This window comes from Lissotriton helveticus, chromosome 3_1 (genome assembly GCF_964261635.1).
Source record: "Lissotriton helveticus chromosome 3_1, aLisHel1.1, whole genome shotgun sequence".
Taxonomy (NCBI): domain Eukaryota; kingdom Metazoa; phylum Chordata; class Amphibia; order Caudata; family Salamandridae; genus Lissotriton; species Lissotriton helveticus.
Window position 1 is genome coordinate 1201657131 of NC_136061.1, and position 17424 is coordinate 1201674554.

A 17424-nucleotide genomic window follows, 5' to 3' on the forward strand; every position below is an offset into this window, starting at 1 on the left:
TTTTTAAATGCTTGCGAAAATTACTAAAGACAGTTTCATTCCTAAGAGGTGGAGGGAGAAAGTTCCACAGAAGAGGACCCAGGTCAGAAAAGGACAGACCGCTCGTTCGTGACAGTCTGACTGATTCGTTCAACGCAGAAAGATCTGTGAACAAAAAACTTTGCTAAAAGTGAGTTCAATGTGAACACTTGCCAAGGTTGAGTTGGTTCAAGTTATTCAGCAGCATTTTAATTGAAAAATTGTGGCAAGTAATTAACGGAACTAGAAAACTGAGTGAGACAATGAGATGCCTATGATACCGTCCGTTCCATTTCTTGTAGGCATAGCTAGAGAAAAGAAATAAGATATTTCCATTTATTATTTTAACTCCTTTGTACTGTTCCTACTATTTTTTTCCTAAATTCTTCAGCCCTAGGTTTTATAAATGTTTCGAAATATATTATTCTTTTGGGCTGTCCCTCTTAGGCAGCTCAAATGTTTAAAAACAATCCCACATCAATCCACTGCTGCAGATGCACAGTGTGTGAGAGTTTGTTAATTCAACACACTTCTCTTACCTGTAACTAATAGTACTAACACATTATCCTGAGCTTTAACGTGACGTGTCTTGAGCATTGCAACACGGTATAACTGAAGTGGTTTGATTCATTCATTGTCATAGTCGGGAATGGCAAATGGTACTTGTTGGACTTGGCCCTTTTCGGCTAAAGTTCCCTAAACTTGTTGCTCTCCCCCTAGACCTTTTTATGTCTTGCCTAGGATGCATAGGAGTGGACCTTTTGGAATCGATCAGCATTTTGGCAAAAAGCGTGCACGTTTTGTATTGCTCTCAATGGTCACTCGTGCACATTTGGCGTTTCCCTTGCGGGAGCGAGCAGCGGCACCATCTGTTAGCAATTATCGCTTCTTGCTACTCGCTCCCGCAAGGGAAAACGCCAGACATGCCCCAAGCGTCTATAGGCATGCAGGGGCCATATGTTTATTTTTTTATTTTAAAGTATCGTGTCCTTAGCGCCTCTCATTAGGCTTCAGCAGGTCGATCCAAAGTTAATGGTGAGCAGATTTTTGTTTAGACAATTTGGATTTCACAAGGCACCTCACTCCTGGCCCATTCTAATGTAAGGACTCGTCAGGCAGGAGAGTTACAAAGCACCCCGCGAGGCTGAGGTCATTTTGCATGTGAGAGCACAGGAAGAAGCGCAGAAGAGGTTTTAATTGCTCCGATCAAATGAACTGGGGTTGGCATCTCTCCCTTCTCCCAGGCCTCGGGCTAAAGAGAACATCCTAGCCTCTAACATCAGCTCAGCGGGTCACTTTCTCTGACCACCTCTGTAAGTCTCTGTACGGCTGTTTTAAATACTGATTTTAATATACTTGTTAAAAACGTACATTATGCAATAATTTGCAACAAATTTAAGCTGCTGTTGATTGTATTCCAAGTCTCGAGCTCGACTGAAATGAGAAGCATCTCTGATTGGAGAAAACATTCTGATATCAGTAACTGAAAAAGGCATTACACTTGGAGAAAACATTCTGATATCAGTAACTGAAAAAGGCATTACACTTTTGTTTCCTCGCAAAACCGCTTTCTGTGCCTCGCATCAGATCATCTTTTGCCTCTCATTAAGGCTTCAGCATGCCGATCCAAAGTTAATGGCGAGCAGGTTTTTGTGCAGACAATTTGGATTTCACAAGGCACCTCACTCCTGGGCCATTCTAATGCATGGACTCGGCAGGCAGGAGAATTACAAAGCACCCCGCGAGGCTAAGGTCAATTTGCATGTGAGAGCACGGGAAGCAGCTCGGAATGGGTTTTAATTGCGCCAATCAAATGAAATGGGGATGGCATCTCTCCCTCCTCCTAGGCCTCGGGCTAAAGAGAACATCCTAGTCTCTGACAGTTAGAACAATCTTTCCTCTCTCAAATGCTGCCCTGCATCTGAAGTCAACAAATCACACTTATTGGAAAGCTTTTCAGGTCAGATTAGAGAGGTTCTCAATGCCGAATTATAGGGTGGTTCAACCACAGTGTGACTAGGCAAAAACAACTCTTAAGTACATTCGTCTCTTTGGATCAGCGGGTCACTTTCTCTGACCGCCTCTGTGAGTCACAGCATAACACACTGTGACAAGGGAGTTTACTGTTATTTATCTAACTCTCTCTCTCTCTCTCTCTCACACTAACTCTCTCTCTCACTAAGTAGCTCTCTCTATCTCACCATTTCTCACAAAATAACTCACTGTCTCACTCACTAACTCAGTCTAACTCTATCACTAATTCACTCTCTCAACCTCCCTCTCACTAATTCACTCTCTCAACCTCCCTCTCACTAACTCACTAACTCTCTCCCTCTCTCTCACTAACTCACTCTCTCACAAATTAACTAACAATCTCAATCCCTCTCATTAACTCTCTAACTCTCTTTAAAAACACTAATTCAAACTATCTCTCTCTCACGGACTCTCTCTCTCAAAATTAACTCTCTAATTTCTCTCTCTCAATAGCTAACTACCTCTCTCTCACTAAATAACTCTCTCTCACTCACTAACATACTAACTCTCTCACTATTACTAACTCTCATTAACAAACTAACTCACTATCACACTAACTGTTACAGTTACTATTTCCCAAGCTTCAGCCTCATGTTATTTATGCCCCCCAAAATAATAAAAACCGATAACAAGCAAGCATTGGCACACGCAGAAACAAGTTGCCAACATTTATAGGACAACATTAGATGAAAACATTATTTATAATTAATAATTTTTTAATATGGTCTTTCACTTGGACGTAATGCTTTCTTGGTCATATATAAGGTAACAAAAATGCTATCAACACTTCTTTATTATAACTTTTCAGCATTCTAAAAACTAATGTACAGCACATACATAAGCAAAGTCAATATCTCTAGCTAAACACTTAAGTTCCCAAAGGCGAGACCTATTGGCTATGCCACTGCTTGTTTTTGACATGGTGTTGCCAACTTAGATGCTTTGGGCACTTTGCCACTGCTGATCAGTGTCAAAGTGCAAGTGCTCCCTATGTAAAGTGTAAAGGGAATTGGCTGTCCATGATTGGTATGTTTGCCTTACAAGAAAAAGTCCCTAGTAAAGTGCACTATGTGTGCCAGGGCTAGTAATGCACATGCTACTAGTGGGCCTGCAGCACTAATTGTGCCACCCACACAAGTAGCCTTAAAGAGAGAACTCAGGCCTGCCACTGCAGTGCCTGCGCTCAGTTTGTTAAACTGCCATGTTGTCCTGACAAGTGCACCCACTTGCCATGCCTTACCCTTCCCTTTCGATGCACTTCAGCCACCCCTATGGTAGGCATAAGGTACCCCCTGGGCAAGGTGCAGTGTATGTGAAAGGTAGGACATGTACTGAGGTGTGTACCATGTTCTAACAGTGAAATACTCTCCATTTCGTTTTTCACTTTTCAAAGGCCATCTTGCCCATAGGACAGAATGGGGAGGCTATGTAAAATGTTTCCAGCCTATCTTCCCAAAGACTTAAGATAGAGAGGTGAAGTTTAGTGTGCTTGAACTCACAATTCAATAACGCATCTTTTTGGGAAGGTGTTTTTTGCATGGTTTGTTTAAAAAACACTCTTTTAGAAGTGGCTGGGTTTTTGTGCTCTAACATTTCTGTGTGTCTCTGCCTGGTTGTTGATTGACTGTCTGGATTTGAATGTGATAGGCTCTGGGAAATGTCTTTACCCAGGGTAGGCGGTGAAACAGCAACAGGCTGACCTGCATCTGGAATGTAGGGGGGAGGAGTAGCCCCTGGAGGTGAAGAGGCCTGGGCTGCTGCCATAAAACAATGTCTCCATCTCCTGCTGAGTGATTAAGGATCCAGACCCCCCACTATCAAAGGAAGAAGGTGTTACTGGCAGGGAGACATCCAGAACTGGTTTAGACAGTGGTCCATGCCCCCCTGAACACAGACATTTAGGGGTATAACTAGGAGAGCTGGAACCCCTGGACTTTGGAATGGAACTGAGCAAGACTGAACAGGAATGGAACTGTTCAAGACTGTAAAGGATTGAAACTACTTCGTGGTCAAGAGGAACCTCTGCCAAGGAAGAAACCGCTGAAGAGACTGAAGGAAAGGACTGACCCTTGCTGTATGTTCTCGTGCTGGCCTGTAGTTTGCTGACTTAACCAAGGAGAGGCTTAAGGGACTTTGCTGTGTGCTGTGTCCTGAAGTAACTTATCCCCAAGGGCCCAAGGAGAGCTGGCTCCCTGTTGTGGAAACTTAGGAACACAAAAGTTTCCAGGTGTGTCTCAGCGACACTGTGCATGTGCTTTTTGCAGCCTGAGACCTTCGTAAGAATTGCCCTGTGATCGTAGGCACCTGGAGTCCTAGCAAGTCTCCGTGACGCTGTGTGCTTTTTGCAGCCTGAGACCTTCGTGAGGATTGCCCTGTGATCGTGCACACCCAGAGTCTAAGGGAGTCTCCGCGACGCTGTGTGCGTGTGCTTCGTGCAGCCTGAGACCTTCATGAGGATTGTCCTGTGGTCGTGCACACCCGAAGCTCAAGTGAGTCTCCGCGACGCTGTGTCCGTGTGCCCTGTTGCAGCCTGAGATCTTCGTTATCGCCATCGGCCCGGTAACAGCATCCCCAGAGGAGCTGTGCCACCGGCCTGAGCCCACTGTTGCCAGAAGCGGGACCTCAAACCAACCCCGTCGGGGGAGGGCCCGAGTTCCACTGCCTGGAATCAACCCAGTCACATCGGAGGCCCAAGTCGCGAGGAGAGGAGAGCGAGGTCTCACCCCCCAGGTAACGTGTGTCACCGCCTGGGGCGGGTGCAGGCTCAGAAGGAGACTCTCTCTGCCTCTCCCATTCTTGCAACGCGAGCCTCTGCTCAAGCTCTTATCGCAGCCCGTACTTGCTGAGGAGTGGCAGGGCCGGGGCCGGAGTGTGAGCTGCACTTTGGTTTACACCATACCCGTGTTCGGGGCATATGTTGGCAGAAGCTGACGCGAGTCAATACAAGTGACGGAGAGACAATCTAAAGCACCGTGATCGGTGCCGGAGTGCATTACACATTGCATTATGTTTTTTGCATTACGAACTGCCTGATTGTTGCATTACGCATTGCATTATTTTGGCATTATGAACTGCTTGATTGTTGCATAACGAACTGCATTATGTTTACATTGCGAAATGCCTCATTCTTGCATTACGAACTGCATAGCCTTGCATTAGGATTGCATTGGATCATCTAGAATTGCTCATTAATACCGCCAGAACCTAGAAGGGCTGGCTGGCCTAATAACCAGCCAGGAGGAATATTACAAATGCGCATATGTTAGATTTTTATTGTGTGGTCTCATCGTATATCTCTTTATTTAAACATATAATTGTTTTTTTATGAAACTCGTGTGGAGTCCATTTGTGGTGTCATCATTGGGTTGCTGAGAGTGTGGTTGCAAGTACTTTACACACTTGCCTTGAAGATAAGCCTGGCTGCTTGTGCCAAGCTACTGAGGGGCTGAGCAGGGGCTGTCTGAGAAGGTGTCCTTTCTTTCCCTGACTAAGAAGGGTCCCTATTTGGCCTAAGGTACCTACCTCAGCCAACTAGAGAATCCCAGTTCTAACTGTACTCTATTTCCTAACATATTTTTTCAGCTAACTAATTTCTTTAACTGGATTGAGCTGTTTCCGTCACAATTTGTGCTCATATTTGCATAGTTAGCCTTAGCAGTGGCGGTCGCGGATGTAACTCGTACCTATGCTGAAGATGGAGGGATGGAATAAAACAAGTTTTAAAAAATTAGTTTAATGTGACCCTGCCCCTTTTTCCCCCCGTTATCCAGGTGGCTCCAAGTCCGCGTCACTGCACTGGACAGCCGAGAGGGCAGTAAGTGTTATCTTGCTGGGCCTGCTCCCTGCAGCCTACCTGTACCCTGGTGCAGCTGTTGATTATTCTTTGGCGGCAACACTCACTCTCCATGGCCACTGGTAAGTCCGGAGGAACTGACTGTTTCACTTCTGTGAGCTTTATTTGGGTCTGTAATGGTGTATGTTCCATTCAACTGTCCAGAAAATAAATTTGAGTACCTTTGAGATCAGGCTGCTAATATAAGGAGTATAGTTGTTTCATCTGTAGCCCTATTGCTCCTCCCAATTGTTAAACAACAGCACCACTTTGTGGACTTTGAGTAACCCCAGTTGTGAGTTAGCTTTTCCATACAATATCCGTTGGGGGAGATAAAGTATGAAAGAGAAGGCATCTTTTTTCAATCAATCATTCAGGGGTCTTTATAAAGCACGCTACTCACCCGTGAGAGTCTCAAGGCGTGCGGGGGGGGGTGGATGGGGGTTGTAGCTCCAGATCAGGTGAAGAGCCAGGTCTTGAGGCTCTTTCTGAAGGCGTGCAGAGTGGGGGAGCGTCTGATGTTGACTGGGAGCTCGTTCCAGGTCCTAGCTGCAACGTAGGAGGAGGCTCTTCCCGCCTGCTCTGGTTCTGCGGATGCGTGGGGTCTCTGCCAGGGCGAGGTCGGCGGATCGGAGGTTCCTTTTGGGTACGTGGAAGGAGACTCTTTCGTTGAGGTATTTGGGTACGACGATGTGGAGAGATTTGTAGGCGTGGGTGAGTAGTTTGAAGGTTACTCTCTTCTCAATGGAGAGCCAGTGGACTTCTTGTAGGTGCTGGGTCATGTGCTTGTGTCATGGGGTTCCGAGGGCGAGTCTGGCTGAGGTGTGTTGGATGGTTTGGAGTTTGTGTAGCAGGGTTTTGTTGATTCCGTCGTAGAGCGCGTTGCCGTAGTCCAGTCTGCTGGTTATGAGTGTGTGGGTGACAATCTTTCTACATTCGGGGGGGATCCATTTGAAGGTCTTGCAGAGGGAGTTGAGGCAGGTGGAGGCGACGGCGTTGATCTGGAAGTTCAAAGTGAGAGAGGAGTCTAGAATGATGCAGACGTTTCGGGTGTGGTCTGTCGGGGTGGGTGGGTTTCTGAGGGCATGGGACCACCAGGAGCCATCCCACACAGTGGGGTAGGGGCCAAGGACGAGGATCTCTGTCTACTCCGAATTCAGCCTAAGGCAGCCGACGCTCATCCAGGCTGCAACGTCTTTCATTTATTCTTGGAAGCTGAGTCTGGTGTCTTCGGGGTTCTTCACGACCGAGAGGATGAGCTGGGTGTCGTCAGTGTAAGATACTGTGCTGAGCCCATGCTGTCTGATGATGGCAGCAAGGGGGGCCATGTAGATGTTGAAGAGCGTGGGGCTGAGCGAGGATCCTTGGGCTACTCAACAGTTGATCTCTGTAGGTTCGGAGAGGAAGGGGGGTCTGATCCTTTTGGTTTTGCCAGAGAGAAAGGAATGGATCCAGTCAAGCGCGGTTCCTTGAATACCGGCGTTGTGGAGTCTGGCTGCAAGAGTGCGGTGTGAGAGTGTGTGTCGAAGGCTGCGGAGAGGTCTAGAAGGATGAGGGCCGCAGTGTGGCCCTAGTCGAGTAGCATGCGGATGTCTTCGGTGGCGGCAAGGAGGGCTGTATTGGTGATGTGCTTGCTGCGAAATCCGGACTGGGAGGAGTCTTGGATGGCGTTATGTTCAATGAAGGTGGTCAGCTGGGCGTTGATGAATCTCTCTGTGACTTTGGCCGCGAAGGGAAGGAATGAGATAGGCTGGTAGTTTTTCAGGTCCATCGGGTCGGCTGAGGGTTTCTTGAGGAGGGACTTGATCTCTGCCCGTTTCCGTCGTCTGGCAAGATGCCAGATTCAAGAGAGGCGTTGATGGTCCGGCCTAGTTAGGGTGCTATGGCGGCTCTGTGGTAGATGTGCGGAGGGCAGGGGTCCGAGAGGGCTCCTGAGTGGGTGTTCTTCATGGTTGTGGCGGTGTCTTCAGCGGTGACAGGTTTCCAAGTGGTGATGGTCGGCTGGTTGCCTGTGGTGAAGAGGGTGGTGGTGTCCGTAGTCTGTCCGCTGAAGATGTCGTAGAGGGCCTTGATTTGCAGGTGGAAGTACGAGATAAGCTTTTTGCTGAGGTTCTGAGAAGGTGAGACCTCTGTGGCTTCGCTCGGGGTTTGGTGCACTTCTGTATGATGTAGAAGAGTTCTTTTTCGTTACCTACCGTAGCTGTGGATTTTGTTCTTGATAAAGGTCCGCTTGGTGGCTCTTAAGCGCTGGTGGTATTCATTCATGGCGTTACTGTAGTTGTTCTGGTTTTCCTGTTCCACCAGAGTTTCTCGAGGCATCTGTAGGAGCACCTGGCTTCTTGGAGGTCGGTGGTGAACCAGGCGGCCTTTAGGGGAAGTTGTTTGGCGGGGTGGAGAAGGGGTGCGAGCTTGTCTGCGCAGTTGGTGTTTCAGCGGTGTAGTTCTTTGGCTGCGGAGTTGGCTTTGGTCGTGGCGGAGGGTGATGTTGACGTGTTCCTCTGTGATCTTGCTCCAATTCCTCCGTGTCAGGCTTGGGGCGGGTTTGGGTGTGGTGGTAGAGTTGATGGTGAAGTGTACGCAGTGGTGGTCTGTCCAGAGGGGCTGGGTGGTGTGGCTAGAGTGGTTGTTTGTCAATCCTGCGAAGATGGGGTCGAGGGTGTGTCCGTCTCTGTGGGTGGGGGTGGTGACGAGCTGCTTCAGTCGAAGGTTGGCGAGGTTGTCAAGGAGGGTGGTCGAGTCTGAGTCGCTGCGGTTGTCGAGATGGAAGTTCAGGTCTCCAATGAGAATGTAGTTTGTGGAGGCGATGGTGTGGGGTGCGACGAGGTCGGCAATGGTGGTGGTGGTGGAGGAGGCGCGAGGGCCGAGGTATCTGTAGACTAGGGTCCTGTGCGGTTCTGGGGCTGGTTTGGATCTGGAAGTGGAGGTGCTCTGTGTTGGAGAGGGGGTCGTTCGTGCTGGAGATGGAGAATCGGAGGGAGCTCTTGTGTGTGATTGCGAGTTCTCCTGGGCAGTGGGGGCGGTCCTTTCTTTGGATCTTGTATCCGTCGGGGATGCCGGTGGCGATGTTTGGGGAGGAGGTGGCGTTGGTCCATGTTTTTGTGAAGAAGGCGATGTCTGGCGAGAGGGTGTTGAGCAGGTCCCAGATCTCCGTGGCGTGTCAGTGGAGGGAGCGCACGTTGAGGATGATGCACGTCAGGGCTTTGGTGGTGCAGGAGTCTGGCCTGGGTTCAGCGGTCGTGGCGTGCCTGTTGATGCTGAAGGTTTGTCTGCAGGAGAACTGGCCCTGGGTGGTGTTAGGCGTCGATCTATGGCAGTTGTTGTCTCTTCCTGGGTGGAGTACGAGGAGGGCAGCTGAGTCATACCTGTGGATGGCAGGAGGACCAGGGTCCCTGGCTGCGGTCAGGTCACGGAGGAGCGCAGATGAGCTTGCCTTTGTCGCCCAATGCGCAGCAGCTGCCATTAAGTAGGGGAGGAGGGAAGAGCAGAAGAAAGGTGGGAAGTGGGAACCGGCAGGGGGGGAGGGGCCGCTGGGGTAGCAGCGGCGGCAGGAGGGAGAGCAGAGAGGGGGCAGAAAACGGGCACGAAGGAGACAGAAAAAGTAGGCAGAAAAAAAGCACAGAGGCAGATACGGGCACAAAAGATACCGAACAACGAAGGGGCACAGAGACAGATACGGGCAAAAAAAGAGACCGAACATCGAAGAAGCAACAGAGACCGATATGGGCACAGAAGAGACAGAACAAAGAAGAGGCACAGGAACAGAACCAGACTACAACGGACAGCAGACCTGGGCGGTGGCACTATGGATCGGAACTGTGTGGGGAGAGCACGTCCCTGACCAGGCGGTCAGAGGTCTTGCTCACAATCACAGTTGCCACCATTAAGTAGGGGAGGGAAGCGCAGCTGGGAGGTGGGAACCGGCAAGGAGGCGGGGGGCGGCGTGGGGGCAGCAGCGGTGGGAAGGAGAGCAGAGAGGAGGCAGAAAACTGGCACGAGGGGGACAGAAAAAGTAGGCAGCATAAGGCACATACGGGCTCAAAAGAGACATAACAAAGAGGCACGGCGACAGATACTGGCACTAAAGAGACATAATGACAATGAGGCAGAACAATGAAGCGGCACAGACCGATATATAGGGTGACCAGATCCTCAAAACAAAAAACGGGGACAGGTCATAGACCTAGAAGAAGTACTACGGTTTGCAGTAACCATCGACATAAAAGTAGGACTATTTGACAGCTGACATAGAAAAGGGACTACAATGACAGCTCCCTCCACACACCGAGAAGAAGCATTACAGACAACAATTCTGAAGTCTTTTTTTTATTGGCAGCTCTCTCCTTTATGCACCAGCATTAGTACTTTTTTTTACGTTTACACTTTTAAGGACTATAGCATATATTTGCCAAAAATCAATAAAACATCACAGGATAGCAAATGCCAGATTTACTAGCTTTATCAATGCTCATTTCTATAACTGCGCGTCAGCACCACGTAAAGTACAGCTCACTCATGTTGATTAGTTGCTCATGACAGAAAAGCATGGGAGGTAAACTGCGGAATGCTAAATTGCCAAAGTGCAGCCATGGACCAATGTAAGAAAAACACATCTCTCCAGGTATTACTGCCTTGGGGTATTATGGGTCACAAAGGCTGGCCGACCACACAGTCCTCCCACATTTGCGTAGTCACTGCTGGAATGTCATGTTACCTTACTGGGGTATGTATAGTGCACTCTAGAAATTGGTATCATCTCATAGCGCAATAGTGTGAAGACCTGAGCAAAAAGCTCGAGCAGCGCTGCTAAGCCTCTTCCACAGGTGTTAATACTGCTCCTTTAAGTCCTTTCCAGCTAAACAGGTTGCCGTGATCTGAAAGTTCAGTCAAAAAGTCAGTCATAGGTTTGATATGGGGAACACAGGATTTCTGTTCTGATCTTGGAACTGGTAGAAAAGAATGGTTGGAGCTTAGGAAGGACATTGGGGACGTCATCACCACATGTGTTGTCAGACACTCATCCTAACATTCAGAAATACTTTAAAGTTTCTGTTTCGTGTACTTCTAGATGGGACATCTGGAGGAGCAGCAAACACACAGCCTCTACAGATCACAGAAGTTCAGAAAGTTCATAAACTGGGGTTGCTCCTTAATATCACTATTTCCTCCTCTAGCGAAGATTCAGTTTTGGTGATATGCAATTGTTCAAATATGGCTGGCACGATGACATAGGTGGCGCTGCGAGTAAAAAGAGAAGGGAAATCCCGAGAGAAAATGTCTCTCTTCAAAGGATTTCCCTTCCTGCTACAGCGCTCTCCTCAGTGACGACCCACGCCGTAAACAGTGTAAAGAGAGCATGCGCGTGCACATGCTCAACCAGAACAATGAAAAACTGACATTTCTGTGTTTAACCCGGACTCTGTTTGAAAACTGGGACATTTGAGTCACTTGGAGAAAAGTGTTGGGACACGGGGACACTTCGCCAAAAACGGGGACCGTCCTAGGAAAACGGGGACGTCTGGTCACCCTACAGGTATGGCAACAGAAGAGACAGAACAACGAAGAGGCACAGAGACAGAAATGGCCACAGAAGAGATTGAATTACGAAGAGACAGACCTGAGCAGTGGCACTTTCGGATCAGAGCTGCGTGGGGAAAGCACGTCCCTAATATCCCTGACCAAGCGGTCTACTTGTCTCTACTTAGTCGTTGGAGAAATATTCTTGACGTTCTGTTTTTTGCAACATTTATTTGTTGAAACCTTAACAGTACAGTGTCAACCAAAGAGTCAGGAGTGCATCAGGGAGTATGTGTTGAAGAAAGCACATTAAGGTACAGTGACGTTAAACAAGGTGCAGCACCGGGGTCGCTGCAGAGTACACAGACCTCTAGCATCAACTGCACAAAATATCAGAGACCAAGCTGCGGTGGGTAGATGTTGACCACATCTGCATTGTGTAGAGGACCGCCTCTTCAACAGTTAGTTGCACTCTCTCGGCAGGCAAAAGAGGCACTTGGGGGCGATTGGGGAGTGAGGGTAGGGAGGCAAAGTGGGAGGGTGAGTGCATGCAGGAGGCATCAGTGGTGCGCATGCCTCCAAGAAGTCGACCAGCCTTCCCTGGTCCACGTGGCCCCGTACTCTGCTCCCCCGCGTGGTGACCTGACAACCCCCCTCCGTCTTCCTCCCTCCCCTCCCCCCCCCCCCTCCCCTCCCCTCCCCCACCCCCACCCGTGACCGTCTCGTCCCCACTGGGCAGGAGGGGCAGTCAAGTGATGCCACAGCATTCGCAACGAAAGGGCTCGATGTGCTTTAAAGTTGTGCGACTGATCATTCAGCCTATAAGTGGGTTGCTCCTGGCCCGCCACTCAAAATATAGTTCAGGTAGCTGAATCAGTAAATGAGGGGAGGTTGGGCTGTCACCAGGGACGATGTATACATCTATTCTTCACATTTAACTCTACCATAGGCAAAAGCAGATGCCTGGATCAACTACATTCTTTTTTTGATTTTCATTCATTAGGTGTTAATATGAATTTCAGAGCCATTTGTATAGGGAAGCCATGTGCACTGATGCATTTTTTCGCTGGTGCATGATGCACAGATGTAAAATTATCCACCAGAAGTGGTATGAACAATGTATTTTTAAGAACTTGTTAATTGCTGAGTGAAAGACAATATTTTGAACTTTTGGCTTTGTTGTTGATGTGAACTGAGCCAGTGCGCCTGTCTATGGTAAAAGGTAGGTGTTGACATAAGTGAATGTGTCAGCAGTTTTCCACACCCTCTATTGGGGTGTGTGAATAGGCTTTAGTGTATGTGGGTTGATGGGTTTTTAGGACGAGTTAGTAGATTAGGGTTCTGAGTGTGTGCTAGGTGCCTCTCGGTCGCTCTCATGGCTAAAAAGCCTGTGTTCCTAACTCTGGGACCAATGCCATTCAGCAGCCGAAATTTCCCCGTGGAACATCACTCTACCCTCTCTGCTCTCATGGCTAAAAAGCCTGTGTTCCTAACTCGGGGATCAGTGGGAATTTTTCGGGTAGAGTGATGTTCCACAGGGAAATTTCGGCTGCTGAATGGCATTGGTCGTTTTTTAGTTGCTTAATTAAATTTTAAAGAAGTAATGTCACAGCCAATAGGAGTCCAGTATGATTCTATTTTACCCCCTAACGACTTGCACCTAGTATTATATTTGTACCGGCATGGCAATAACCTTAGCATAGGATTCTTAATTTAACATTACACTGCCAAGTTAAAGAAAGAAGTGATTATGGTAACTTTCAGACATATGTACAAGCATAAAAAATAAAAGCTGACCCAGATATTGCATCAGCGTTATTCCAAAAAATCAACAAGCATTAGCAAAGCCAATTGGTCTTGCCTATGCAATAGCTATTGGCTTTGTCAATGCCTTTTAGCCCTGATGTACAACATCACGACTGAAAGTTAGAGGAAGAAAATCACTGACTCAGCCAGCATTGACCACGAGGGACAGTGATTGGTTTTAAGTATTAATTTCCATGCAGGTACTTGTACCTTTAGCTCGGAGGTAAGTATTTTTTATTTTTTTTTAAATAGTTTTTTATGTTAATAAAAATAAAGTGATTTTAGTATTTAGGGATGAGTAAAGGTGATTTTAGGGTGTAGGGAGGTGAAGGTGATTTTAGGGGTCTGGGGTGGGTAGAGGTAAAGAAGGGTTAAAAGTAATACTAGAACACTAGAATAGACTAGAATACTAAAACTAGTCAAAACTCAAACCAAGACGCAACCCTCACTATCAAACGACGCAACAAACGACATCCCACACTGTGAAGACTTTTCTGCTTTCTTTAAGCAAAAGACCGACAGCATAAGATGCGACCTCCTCAATGATGTAAGCCGATACCCTAGCCACATCAAAATGTCCAACACCCAACCTAAAAATAACGCATCTTGGACGTCCTTCGACACCTACTCTGAAGAAGCAATACACAAACTGCTCGGCACCTTGAAGCCCTCTAATCACCTCTCAGACCCCTTACCTGCTAATGCTGTAAAAGACTTCACCCCCGTACTCCTCCCACTCTGGACTAAAATCATTAACAGCTCCCTTCAACAAGGTCTCATCCCAGACTCCCTCAAGGTGGGGCAAGTCATGCCCATACTCAAGAAACCTACAGCTGACCCGGCGGACCTAAACAATTACCGCCCTATCACCAATATCCCCACTCTGGCCAAACTGCTGTAAAAATGTGTGCAACTCCAACTAACAAAACACATTGACCAGTTCGACCTCTTCAACCCTCATCAATCAGGCTTCCGAGCGAAACATAGCACGGAAACGGCTATGACACACATAATTGATGACGCCCTCCAAATCCTTGATCGCAATGATTCCTGCCTCCTCATCCTCCTGGACCTCTCCTCAGCATTTGACACGGTCAAACATGAGAACCTATTGGAGCTCCTAAATACTAGAATGGGTTTATCCGGGACTGTGCTCAAATGGTTCACTTCCTTCCTACACAACCGGTCTCAGAAGTTCAAGATCAACAATTTGCTGTCCTCACCTGTGCCAGTAGATTTAGGCGTCCCACAAGGATCTTCCCTCTCACCCACGCTGTTCAACCTCGTCATGGAACCACTCGCCACCTTGCTCCAAGCATCCAATGTACACTTCCATATGTATGCCGATGACACTCAACTTTACCTAAAGGTACAATCCCCGGAAGATATCAAACTTCTGAACTACACACTTAGAAACACCCAATCGTGGTTGGCCGACAATCACCTCAAACGAAATGCTCTGAAAACTGAGTTCCTCCTGATATCACCCCCTGCGAAAACTACCACCACCCAAATCTGGCTCAATCACCTAACCGCACTCAATGTCCGACCCACCATCGTGGACTCTGCGAAATCCTTAGGTATCACACATTTGACGCAAAGCTCAATATGCAACAGCACATTAGCAAAGCAACGAAAGGAGCTAACTCCCAAATCAACACATTGAGGAAACTTAAACCCTTCCTCCCTGTCAAAGATTTCCTGACTACTGTACAAGCCCTAGTCATCCCCCGCATAGACTATGGAATTGTGGCCCTCAGCGGACTCCCTCTATCAACAACCGCACCCCTAAGAGCCTCCTTGAATGCTGCCGCGAGACTCATTACTGGCTCAAGAAAACACTCTCATATAACCCCTGACTTGAAATCCCTGAAATGGCTTCCCTTTGAAGCCAGAATACAACTGAAAATTGCCGTTATGACACACTCGGCCATACACCATAAGGCACCCAACTACCTCACTCAAAAGTTGTCTATATCAGGAGGCTCGAGATTTAATAGAAGTACAAAAAGTCTGCTCCTGAAACCTCGCAGATTCCGTAAGGAAAAAACTTACAAACGCTCCTTCTCAGGAATGGCACCCAGGATCTGGAATGCACTCCCTCCTGAAACAAGGCTTATCTCCTCCACTGCATTCTTCAAGAAAGAGGTGAAAGCCATCCTTATGGCCAAGTTCACCTGAACTTTATTGCTGCTGATCAGAGACTTTGCACCGCCTCTGTAACATTGGTTACTTGATTGTCCAATGACTTCATACTCATACATGAATGCGATCCTATTATGCTACTCACTTACTACCTATTACTACACTGCACAGTAGTTTGTTGAATCTCCCCCCTGCTTCCCCTACCCCTTGTTTCATTGTAACTCTAAGTAAGTGATATAGATATCCATATAGCCTGAGCTCTCCTGATCTCTTTTACAGTTGGATCAAAGACTCTGCACCGTCTTATATTATTGTCTTTTTGAGTGTTTATTGGTATCTCCTGATCTCTATTGTAGCTGGATCAAGGACTCTGAACTGCCTTATATTATTGTCTATCTGATTGTTTACTGGTATTTTATTAGCACATGACTGCTATCCATTTATGCTATTGTTTACTGTACTGTACCCAATTATATGTTTATTCACCCTCCTGTTGCCCACTCCCCCCCTGTTTCTGTGAAGCACTCTGATATCTGTAAAGATCTTGTTCGCGCTATATAAAACTTTGAATAAATAAATAATACTGTATGGCAGTAGTTTCAACGGAAGGGAGAAGGTTTACAGCTTAATCATTAAAAAAGCTACAGGCGGCCAAAATGTATGTTTTGCAAATTGTTCGCATGGGACAGAGTTTTGGTATTGTTAGTTGTTTGCATTCAGCTTTTGGAAATATCTGGAGGCGCGACCTTCAATCCTGATGGTCTTGCAAGTCAGAGCAAAAAAAAATCGTGAAAGTCGGAGCTATTGGTGTTGTAAATTACAGTTTTTTTAGTGATGTTTTTTGGTATCCAAGCATTTAACACTGGTGTTCTGTAACATGAAGCACTGGCAAAGCAAGTAGGTCTGGCCTATCCCTTACAGTGCCCTGATGTTTCCATCCATGCTCCCACTCATTCATCTGTACATTGAATTCTCACTTATCATCCATGCAATCATTCAATTATATGTTTAACATATAATTAAAAGAGCATGACTGTCCCTCTTCCTTACCAAAGAGCATGAATGCTGTCTTTTTGAAAAGAGAATAATTCTACTGTCTGTTTTGAGATATTTATTCACTCTAAAATGCAGTCAAGCATTTGTAAGCCGGAGTAAAAATATACCGGACATTGGAGTCTTTAAAGTAACAAAGAATGCTCTAATTATTTGGCTCAGATAAATTATGAGGTCACCCTGGTAACGTGTGTGACTCTTGCATGGATAGGAGACACTGCCCAGACATGGATCGACATCCGCAGCACTGAACAAACAAATGTGCAGAGCTTCAAATAAGCCTAACTGAAACCTGAAATGCAATTTGTGCTTCTAGTCTTAGTAACACAACTCCAGACTGCAAATCCCAGAATGCAATACAATTCATTTTAAGTTATGCCTTATGCAACTTCACCTCTACTGTAAAAAATACAGTCCTGTAAAGCTGCAGGCATACCATCATCCAATTATGTCTGTATGTGTTTGCACTAGACTAGCACATAATAAACAAGCATTGGCATAGCCAATAGGTCTCGCCTTTGGGACCTTGTAAGTATTTAGCCTTGCAGCACATTATCCTGGATGTCGCAACTATAAAAGGTTAACTGGCTGGCTTAAAACCATCCTCGCACACTCAATCTACAGAAACGTGCACATTTGCTAGCAGTATAGCAAAGCGCACAATTTATACGTAGCATACTAAAGCATGTAAAGGCAGGTTCCATTGTGACTGTCACCGCAAAATGATATGTTGAAGAGAATTTCTGCCACTTCCATTTTTGGAAAACCATAAGATGATATCAGGCTTTTCTTGCATGTGTTTTTAGGTCTGGCCTGACTACACAGATGTCTGAAAGACCAATTAATACCAATTCTTTAAATTATACATAAAGTGGATTTGCCTCAGCCTGAGCAGAATTTCATTCTCACCTTGTGCTATTGGGTGTATTGCTTTTACAGAGCGGGTGCACTAATGGACTATTTTACATCTCAAAAGAGTATTAACTCTTTAGACATTAAATTATGCGTTTGGCAGTGCATGG

At 46.8% G+C, this 17424-nt stretch overlaps 1 protein-coding gene across 1 annotated transcript in view; it reads left to right on the plus strand.

Annotated features, from left to right (window-relative positions):
* Nucleotides 1-17424, plus strand: part of SDHD (succinate dehydrogenase complex subunit D) — a 64712-nt gene that overhangs the window by 35472 nt on the left and 11816 nt on the right. The window contains exon 3 of the mRNA XM_078681844.1: nucleotides 5823-5967. Coding sequence (XP_078537970.1) covers nucleotides 5823-5967 — 145 coding nt within the window. The remainder of the gene's footprint in view (nucleotides 1-5822; nucleotides 5968-17424) is intronic.